Genomic DNA, 10828 nt, shown 5'->3' on the forward strand with positions numbered 1-10828 from the left:
GATAACAAGTCATTATAATTCAATATAAACACTTACAGATACTTAATACCTTCAGAATTAACCATATTTCCACATATAAGCGTTCACAGAATGTGTGATATCTTAACGTTTTAAGTATACTTGTGGTAACACTTTAGTATAAACATATTCATAAAAATGTGGGTCCGGTTGTAAGCACATTGATTTTAAACAGTGACCGTTTTAACCTGTGAGGCCGTTTTACCTCGGGACCGTTTTCATTTTTACCAGTAATAATTTTCACCATTTATGTCCGGAAATAACAACAATCCGAACAGTAGTTTTTTGCATTCTTGATGTAAAGTCATTTTGTACTTTTAATATAAACAAAACTACTAAAAATTCAAATTAAATAAGTGCTACTTGTATCGGACATTGGTCTTAATGTTTTCACGGTCAGCGGGTTTGTAATTCTCACGGGGGTAACGTGAGAAATGCAAGACTTCCGGTTTATCTTAAGAAATTCACGGTTTTGCAATTCTCACCATACACCGGTGGAACATGGCCAAAAAGCATAAAGACGCCATGGGAACACCAAGTATGTATGCGCGCATCGAAGTTTATGAGGTCCTTACGCGCCGGAGGCTGCATTATGTGTGTATTCGGAGTATGTCCGAGCACTAATAATTAATAGACCAGTTTCACAATACTACCGCTATTGCTATTTTTAGATATCACGTGACGCGTCGAATTTTAGAACGAGGCTGAACGTGTATAGATCTTTGACGGAGCATATCGAATCGATGATTATAAACCAGTTGATTGTTATGTATTACATTCGGGATTTTCATAAGTACTGACACTGGTTACAATTACGGCAAACACATGCATACATGGATGTATTGTTAAGTCCATAAATTGATGAGGGGTTATAAAATAAACATTTCCACACCTAAGTCATATTTGAAAGCCATAGTATATAGTACCACTAGTGTATACGTGTATATACATTTTATTTAATCTTGATTCAAATTCAATATACCTATTGTCATCAGAGCAAATGTGATCTGAAGAATAAACATTGATAATTGCACAAAACAAAGATATACTTAAGTTGTACAATACAAAACTTTATTATATTTCTTAAATTCTCTGTTTGTTGGTCTGTAATATTTTTCACGAACGATCGAATGTGTAAAATGTGTGCTGACTCAATCATAAGAAAAAGCAATATAAAATACAAAGCACATGCACTTTTTAAATGTTATGTCATGTTTCGTTTAACTTTAATTAACGTTCTTTTACAGTGAAAGACAATATTGAAGAATTCTTTTATACAGGTGAAAAAACGAACGTGGAGCAAACTGAACTGTCTATGCATGCACCTTGATTTCTCTTTAAACCTGATTATGAGTGATAAATATATGTCTCTTGTGTGGACGCATGTCTTTATTTTTCTGAAACATTCTTTAACCCCGGTAAATGAAAATGATTGTTTTAATTGTGTTCTTCCATACACTTACGAACACTCTTTATAAGACAATGTAATGACGGAAATGTATTTTAGTGGTATCCGCTAAATAGGTTTCGTGTTTAGCATAAAAGTTAATAAATATTTCAAATGTATTTATACGTATTAAGCACTTAATTATGTATCCGAAAATTCTTTAACAAGGAAAATCGTTCCTACGCTAATTTTGACAAGGCGGACATTCGTTCATACGTTGTTAGACATCCCGGACAATCGTTCCAACATTATTTTGACAGACCGGATATATATACTCCTACATAGTTTTAACGCCCAGATTTCTGCTAGGTTTGGCAAAATAAAGTTCTCGGTGTAAGTCGATATATTCGAATATTTTTTTAACGTTTTCATTCTCATGATCACGATAAAATCTTACAACAATATAAGGTATAACACACAATATGAATCATTATTTTTTTCAACTACTTTAATCACGACATATTAAAGCGGGTATATACGATTTTTTATATGTGTTTATTTGTAATATATTGATAAAATATGTTACAATTACACAAAATAGACAAGAAAAATTATACAATATAGCCGAATTTCATAAAATGCAGCAAAGACAAATTAGCGGCCCGAGCCGATTGTGACGAACATATTTTCCTACAATAACCGAAGCATTCGTCTTTGTATTAGGATTGGAGTTAGTGTTCGTGTGTCGTATGAATAGATATCGTTGCAGAAATTCAAATTAACCGTTAAACTAAGTTTAGATTCACATTGTTAATGAATGATATACATGCTGGCGAATTTGGCTGTACAGCCGTTTTCAATTTGAGAATTAAATATCTGGCTTATTTCGCATTTTTCGACACATGTTCTTCTTAACTTTTATTTTAATTTATATTGAATTATATATATAATTAGTTTTTTACACATTTTATATAAAATCATAAATATTTGACAAAATCGTATATACCCGCTTTAAAATACCGGATAAAATGCCCAGAGTTTCATATTATTTTGATAAAATGTGATAATAATGACCCTGATAGCAATTATTCAGGAACGAATCTCCGGGCTGTCCAAATAACGAAGGAACGAATGTCCGGGCTGTCAAAATCATGTATGAACCATTATCCGCATTTTCAAAATAACGAAGGCACGAATCAGGTTGTCAAAAACATAGGAACGAATGTTCGCCTGTGTGAAAAATAGGCTAGGACGAATGTCCAGCATTCTCTGTATTATTATGATTAAACTGGCTAATATCCATACAGTATTTAGTTTGAGTATTTGGCGTTACATTAGTCTTAGAAATGACAACGTAATACTTCTACCTCGAAAAGACATTGGGGTACCATACATGGTGTTCAATGACCAGGCTTCTACCATGCACGGGTGGTTTATGACACCATGCTGCTATTTAGTATTTGTCGGCACAGTATCTGATCATAACGAGATAATGGGTTTATCCGGAACACAGGGGCTATTAAACAACAGATGTATCAATAAACAAGATAGATCTTTATTCAAACAGCGCGATATAAAAGCTCCACCAGAGCGTGTCAAATGTGTGAAATAAAAAGAAAAACAAGTACTTTAAACAAGACAATTTATTTAATGTATTGACACTTATAATGTCAAATACATATTTATAACTTATTCTGACAATGCAATATTGTGTTTTCTAAGTCGTTACATAGCCGAATGTTCAAAAGAGTGAAAGGTTAAAATCAGATGGCCTATTGTGAAAAGGGTCTATTTACTGACTAGAATCACAAAAGTTGGAATTAATTTTTAACTACAGTTGCAATTCCCAGCTACTAAGTATTAAAGTGTTTGTTAAAATACATTCAATGGTGACCACCAACGACAGTGGCCTTTAGCGGGGCTCGAACCCGGGTCGCCTACTTGAGGAGCTCATGTACGAACCACTGCGTTAAACTGACATCTTTCTTTGGTGGAGAACAAATAGCACCCCATGTCGCGGGAAATATTTCAAAGTAAAACCCGAAGTTCATCTTACTGGTGGCGTCTTTGCAACAGCATCACGGTAGAACGCAACGATACACCGATGAGACGCAGACAATGGGTTTACGCGGAACGGCACAGAAATGGTTCTTGTTTCGCTAGAGACTCTATTACCATCTTACTGCATTCTGTCCACTGGAGTTCAATAATAAACTGTCCCGCCTATGGCGTGTTTATGCTTTATGGGTTGGAATCGTATTTGTTTACGGCGGTCTAACTTTTATAACACTATAACATACACCATTCCTTCTTTACTTAAGTAAATTTTTAGTTTTTACTTAGATTTCCAATTTATAGTGTTGGAGGGTTTGCCAAACTGTGTTCGCTGAAAGTTTTTAATATTTAATTACAAAAATCTGTAAATTTTGATAAAACATGTAAATGTATCATAAATGGTCAGGAAGTAATTGTCGAATTAAATTATTTTTGAATTGACATTTTACATCGAAACAAAATTCCCAAGCTTGGTTTTTTCTACGGATGTCAGAGAATATTAATTTATGGCCCACCCGTAGTACGATGGAGGTAGGAGTAATGTTTTCTGGCCTTCCTGTAAATCATTAATAACATTTGATGAAAGTATTGAAAGTATAAATTACTACGCCTACAAGAAATCTTCGGCGGTATATAATTCATATGAAATATATAATGCTATAATAAAGGTGTTAAAAAAATATCAGTGTAGCAGTTTTTGCGGCATGTATAATGGCTTGCAGGTCTAGTTGGACGCATAGTACACAATATTTCAGATTTTAATATGCTTTTAACTTGTTTATTTTTTGTCAATTACAAAGAATAGTATTTGATTAACGATCTGTTAATATGAATCACGTAATATTAATATGATTCGCGAGTGTACAGACTTCCCGCTTTCAGTTGCGGTTTGCGTTTCCGTCTTAGCGTTGGAACATGATAAACAAAATTACGAAATCTCTTTATTGCATATGATACAAATCACGGACTCTAGATGAGAAACACGCTCCGTGTACAAATGTAGGTTTTCGTAGACCTACATCTATACGTATATTGGCTATACATATACTTAGCTATGTAGGCTACGTGTAAAATATATATATTATTTGTACACTGATTATCGATTCTGGTTAGATAAAAAGCTGTTTACGATATGACACGTGGCCCTTATTTTACTCCACGAAAAATGACATCATTCGTTCTTTTTACGAAACTGTTTACTCAGTAGCCCTTTTCACTGTGTTTGGTCGTTTCAGTAGCCTATCTATCTATCGTTGGACCTGAAAATTTCTCGCGATTCATGAATATTTCATAACAATGGGGGAAATTTTCAGTGCAAACGTATTTAAAAGAGACATTTATTACACTATTGTTTATACGTTTGGAAAGGTTTAAAATAAAGTACATATGGCCATTTCCGTTCACGTAAAAACCTTTCCGCGGATATGGGCCCTCTGCGGTCTTCAATAATATACCTCGCGATGAAGGGCGCAAAAGTGCCACTTGTTATGAAATTCATGTGATTATGCAGCAACTGATATTATTTGGCAAAATAATTTTCAAAGAAATTGTATAGTTTTGCTGTATCATAATTCGGAATAGCAACGACGCTATCACCGAGTTGGGATAAGGCATGTATTTACATTTTTGGTATGAAGTTTGGAGGAACGAATGGATCTAAAAGAAGCTATTTTGACGACCACATTCAATATTGACGCAGTAAACAACGCGGGAATATTTCGTGTATTTCCAATAAACGACCAAAATGCTCTATTCTGCAACAACAACGATGAAAGTATGGTAGGCCTTTTTCATTATAAATGCATAGTGTTTGTTTACCATATATTTAATTATAAATAATGACATTGAACCACATCAAGACACTGATATAATTCGCCCCACGACAAGTTCGATCCTAGCTAAAGAAACTTCAGCGTACAGTTTATATAGTATTGACAGACCTGAACCTGAAGGGAACCCCGTATCGAAAGTCAACCAGAGTCGTAGCATATTTATGTCACGCTATAAATCAAAGAAAGGTAATTTTCTTGGATACATTTCTACATATATTTGTGAATGAATATATATTACTGTATCAGGGAATATTTTAAGGTTCAAATGTTTCAAATGCATCTTACAATAGATGAAAATAACCCTCATCAATCTGAAATTCACAATTTTTACGCCATTGCCGCTTTGTCACCTGACGAGTTTTCATTCGGATCGACCTTGACATTTTTTGCTGAAATTGTAAACATTTCTTTTGTTTTCTGAAATCTATTATTTGTGATTAACAACTTACGTCCGGTGGATTATAAGACTGATTTCAGTGTGAATCAGGTAGTTTTAAATAATTTTTACTTTGAGTTTGTATTTTAATACAATTTGTTTACAAAACAAGCCAGCATAATTTAAAATACCGTGAAATGTCATTCTGAATTTGAAAACACTTAAGCACATGGTACGTTTCTAAAAATAGAAATAACGTCATATGACCATGAAATCTCTGGAGATATTCATTTCAAGAATGTCTGTTACATCGCTGTTTTTTCGATATGTTAGAGCAGAAAAGATAAATTTCAAATGTTTTAGATAGTATTTTGTGAAGAAATATATCAGTTAAATGTGAAAGATGTCAATCTTTCCGATCAAGTGGTTGATTTGGGCCAATAACTGCATTTAAAAGCTTTTTTGGACAGGTCTTTGTTAACTGTCAACTTTTCAGGAATTTCTTGTTGACTTACCTAATGGGGTTAGTCCATAACTTTAAAGTCGCGCCAGTCAAAAATCATAAAAAGCGACATTTAAAGTTATGGTAGCCAGAACTAGTTTGATCCCGATTGCATGGCCGTTAATAGGTTTAACCCTTTCCTTGACAGGTACGGGTTTCTACGACCCTATCGATTCCCTGTCAAATACGCGTTTCTACGCCTCTATCGATTACCTGATATCTACGCATTTCTACTACCCTATCTATTACCTGATATATACGCATTTTTACAAGCACGATTAAATTTGCTATTTAAATGCTTAAAATGACATTTTAAGTGTAAGAGAATTGCATGTACACTTGCGATCATCATTTTTCTAAACTGTCGAGTAAACATCCGGTAATGTTGCTATTTAAAGTTATGATGCAATTGACGTCAAATCCAGACGAGGGTTTACCATTTGAACATGCGTAAATCACGTTCTGGGATGTGCGTGCAACGGGCATTTCGAAATGTTCTAAAATAACTGCCATTCTCAAACCGTATTTAATTTTAGACATTTTCCGAAAACGTATTAATAACTCTTTAAAAATGAATTGCCACAAAAATAAACACGTTCCATAGGAATAAATATGATTAGGGAGTAAATCGATTTCATTCTTATTGTTGTTTGATTCCATTATATCGTAAATGTTTGTTTCCGATATCATATACGAGAATTACTTCGATATGTTTTTCTGACATGTAAATTCAATGTTTTTACACACGACACGTGCTTATCTAAAGTTTGTGTTTTGTAATACACTGGATATTGGATTATCGGTGCTTGATTGGGCAATTAAACAAAGACGCAGTCGGCGGTCTTCAATATGCCTTTTGTACTGACCAACATAATAATTAATAGCGCACGTGCTTATATAACATTTAGGGATAAAAACCACGGGTTAAAGTAATAAAGCACAGAGATTATGAAAACTGCATGGTGTCTGAAATGAAACAAAATGCCGACAAATCAAAAAATATTTCAATTAAGTCCTTCATCACCTCATTGAAAGAAACGTTTTATTTATCACTTGTATTTTTCTTGCAAACTGTTTTAACATTTATTGCTTTTATTTCAGAAAGCAGTACTTGACTTCAAACCCACATTATATGTGTTGATGTTGAACAAATATAAGCATAATAAATGCACGACTTTGTTGTTATTTGCCTGGATCGCAAACGTATTTCTATCTTTACGTGGCGAAATAAAAAAATTCATCCTTTTATATTTATAAAATTAGTAATGACAATGAAAGATATCAAACTTTGTGATAGGAAAGTTATATTATAGCAAAACTGACTTTCACACGGGAATTCAGTAATTAAATTATATAAAAAATAAAGTAAATAATTGCTTCTCAGTATGAATTTTAAAAGACGGCATTTTGGTGTTTCTTGGAAACTAGCTTGTTTTGTGATATATGTCGACATGATCACTGTAATAAAGGGGCGCGAAAATATTTTTTCTTTCGTGGTATGCATATGGACCCGTGTCATTTTAATAAACACGTTTACCGGACACAGCAGTAGTCTTCAGATGACGTCGGCGCGCATGCCATGTTACCGCGGCGTTTTGTAATTTGGTACACGGATTTGTTGGCGACTTCTGGGTAATAAAGTTATTTGTCGGCAATCAGATTATAAACTGGATTATTTGATAATAAAGTAGCCGCCTCAATTTGGAATTTTGCAAATAAATACACAAACTGAAGACTTATTGAAGACGCCGACATTGCCGGATATCGATCGGTAATAAAATGCAAAATACAAATTAATTATATGAATATTCATGGCACATTATGCAACATCCAAGTAAAATGTTGCTTTAATTTTAGCCAATAAAATATTTGTTTGGATTTATCCAATCAAAGACTGGATGGGGTTTTGATTGTGTGTGGTTTGGCTATTAAAAGAAAGCAATTTGCAAATACGATTATATTTTTACAGATTTTCAAAACTACTCCGTATGTATTATTCTTAGTATAATCATGGCACACATTTTGTATAGTGACTCCGACGATTCAGAGTTTTCTGGCTTTGGGTCTTCTGACATTGATTTGCCACTTGATGAGAGTGATGACTCTGACGTTTCGTTTAGCGATGATGACGCACCAGTCGTCATATCTGATGATGCCACTTGGATACAGGACTTGTCACCGATTGTGGTACGTATCTGAAAATAATAATAATGATAATCATAAAAAAAATAATAATAACAATAATTGTAATAATATGATAAAAATATTTTTTATTAGCGGATCAAGTAAAAATTCCATACAGTCATTTATCAATCCATTCAGCAATCGATCAGTCAATCGGCCCATCAATCAATTTATCAAATAATAAATCAGTCCATCAATCAACCAGTCCATCAATCAATCAACCAATCAATCAATCAATCAATCAAATTATGTCCAGTAAATAGGTGAGCTTTATAAAATATTGAGGTATCTTTTTTGCTTACAGATGCGTGAGTTCACAGAACAGTCGGGGCCTCAGCTGGAGGGCAAGGTGGACCGGGCGACAGGCTCACCACTTGACAACTTCTTCATCCTCTTTCCAGTGGCTCTGCTCCAGCTGCTAGTTGTTCATACCAATGCCTACGCAACCTTCTGCATGGCAAGGGATGGTCCGGACACCTCCTGGGCTGAAGTCACAGAGACAGAGATGCGGGCCTTCCTCGGAATCAACATTCTGATGGGGATTGTTCAGATGCCGACAACAGACATGTACTGGTCCAGGGACATGTTTTTTGGACTGTGAGGAGTGCAGATGACCATGACACGGAACCGTTACTGCAAGATCCTCCGGTACTTCCATGCATCTGTCAGGAGCCTTGAGCAAGCAGAGCATCTGACAACTATGACCGGCTATTCAAGATCCGCCAGGTGATAGACGCTCTACTTCAGACATTCAGGAACTCTTATGTATTGTCTAGAGATGTGGCAGTGGATGAAGCGATGATCGGATACACAGGACGCTTATCCTTTCGACAATACATGCCTGCGAAACCGATCAAGCGTGGTATCAAGTGCTGGATGCTGTGCGATTCCAGATCAGGATACCTTGCCATTTTTGAAGTTTACCTGGGACGTGACCGTGATAGTGTGGAGCATGGACTGGCCTACAATGTTGTTATGAGACTCACACGATTTATTAGAAATACCTTCAGATGGGTCTTCTTTGAAAATTTCTTCACTGGTCTTCCAATGGTGAAATCCCTTCTCCAAAATGGACTGTATTCATGTGGCACAGTGAGGTGCAATCGGAAGGGATTTCCCCAACAGCTGAAGAAGCCAGCAGCTCTTCGGCAAAGAGGTGACTCGCAAGTCCTGCAGCTTGGGGACAGCAACATCACGGCCTCTGTCTGGATGGACCGCAAGCCTGTGCACCATTTGTCCAGCCTAAGTGACCCCACCGAGATTTGTGATGCAACCCGTCGATCTGGCCAGAACATCCTCCATTAACAACAGCCCCACTCAGTTGCAGCCTACAACAGGTCTATGGGAGGTGTTGACGTGCATGACCAGCTGCGTGCCAAGTACCCATCAGGCAGGAATTCTAAGAAATGGTGGCGGTACCTCTTCTGGTTGCTACTGGATTCGGCTATTGTGAATAGCTACGTCCTCTACAAGGAGTGGTCCACCAGGGAAACGAAGAAGAGGAGGTACACGCATCTCGACTTCCAGAGGGAGCTATTGAAGGAGCTTATTGGTGGCTACCGGAGGCGCAAGCACAGCGATAGGGATGATGCTGTGGACAGGCCAGCGTTGATGCCCGTAGAGAACATCGTAGGTCACAGAAATGTTCGGCTAAATGCGAAAAGGACAACATGCAAGTACCACAAAACCAGGGTTGGGCACCGCAGTGACACTGTATATGGGTGCGAAGTCTGCAATGTACACCTGTGTAAGGAGTGCCACGTGGCCTATCATCAGGCAGTGTAAATATATTTTTTTATGTGTAGCAGTGTAAATATGTTTGTAATATATGTAAATATATGTGTGAGTTATGTAAATAGTGTAATTTGTATGTTTTCATTATTGAGATCTTGCATTTTTCGTTTCGTTGTAAGATTTCATACTTATGAGATGTACATTTTTTGCATAGTTTTTTGTCTTTTGAATGTAAAAATTTATTATGTGGTTTGTTTATTATTAGCAATAAATATTGATATTCACTTTTTTCACATTGTTTTCACTTCTTGTGTTTTAGTCTAACTTTATTATTGTAAAAAAAGGGATTGCATGCGAGGCAGAAACAATTGAAATAACAAAATATTTAGCCGAATAACCACAAATATATACCGGTATCTATAAATGTTTATTAATCATTTGGTGAATACAAATGTAATAGAAATACCAAGTATTGTAAGAATTTTATGAGAAATAATACAATTGATTTTGAAAATGAATGAAGTTGTTTTAGAAATTCTCTGTTTTTCTATAGTTATTTATAAGAATTTACATAAAATTTGAGGCTTGCAGAATGAATTTATAATATAAAAAAATCTCCTTCAAGAAAGAAGAATTGTAGTTTGGAAAGTAAGAAAAAATATTTAATATTCCAAAAAATAATTATTTGTATTTGATTCAACACACCAACTTTGCAAAGTTTCTATATGAGCTGGAAAGAG

General features: G+C 35.4%; 1 protein-coding gene across 1 annotated transcript; it reads left to right on the forward strand.

Moving 5' to 3' along the window:
* The first annotated feature begins 9695 nt into the window (after nucleotides 1-9695).
* LOC127871393 (piggyBac transposable element-derived protein 4-like) lies at nucleotides 9696-10139 on the forward strand. The gene has a single exon (XM_052414298.1). The coding sequence runs from the start codon at nucleotides 9696-9698 to the stop codon at nucleotides 10137-10139; it is 444 nt and encodes a 147-aa protein (XP_052270258.1).
* The last annotated feature ends 689 nt before the right edge of the window (nucleotides 10140-10828 follow it).

The sequence above is a fragment of the Dreissena polymorpha genome, chromosome 3 (assembly GCF_020536995.1).
Source record: "Dreissena polymorpha isolate Duluth1 chromosome 3, UMN_Dpol_1.0, whole genome shotgun sequence".
NCBI lineage: Eukaryota > Metazoa > Mollusca > Bivalvia > Myida > Dreissenidae > Dreissena > Dreissena polymorpha.

Bases quoted from the DNA above. Each gene is read 5' to 3' on its own strand.
- LOC127871393 (XM_052414298.1), top strand. From the start codon at position 9,696: ATGGGAGGTGTTGACGTGCATGACCAGCTGCGTGCCAAGTACCCATCA.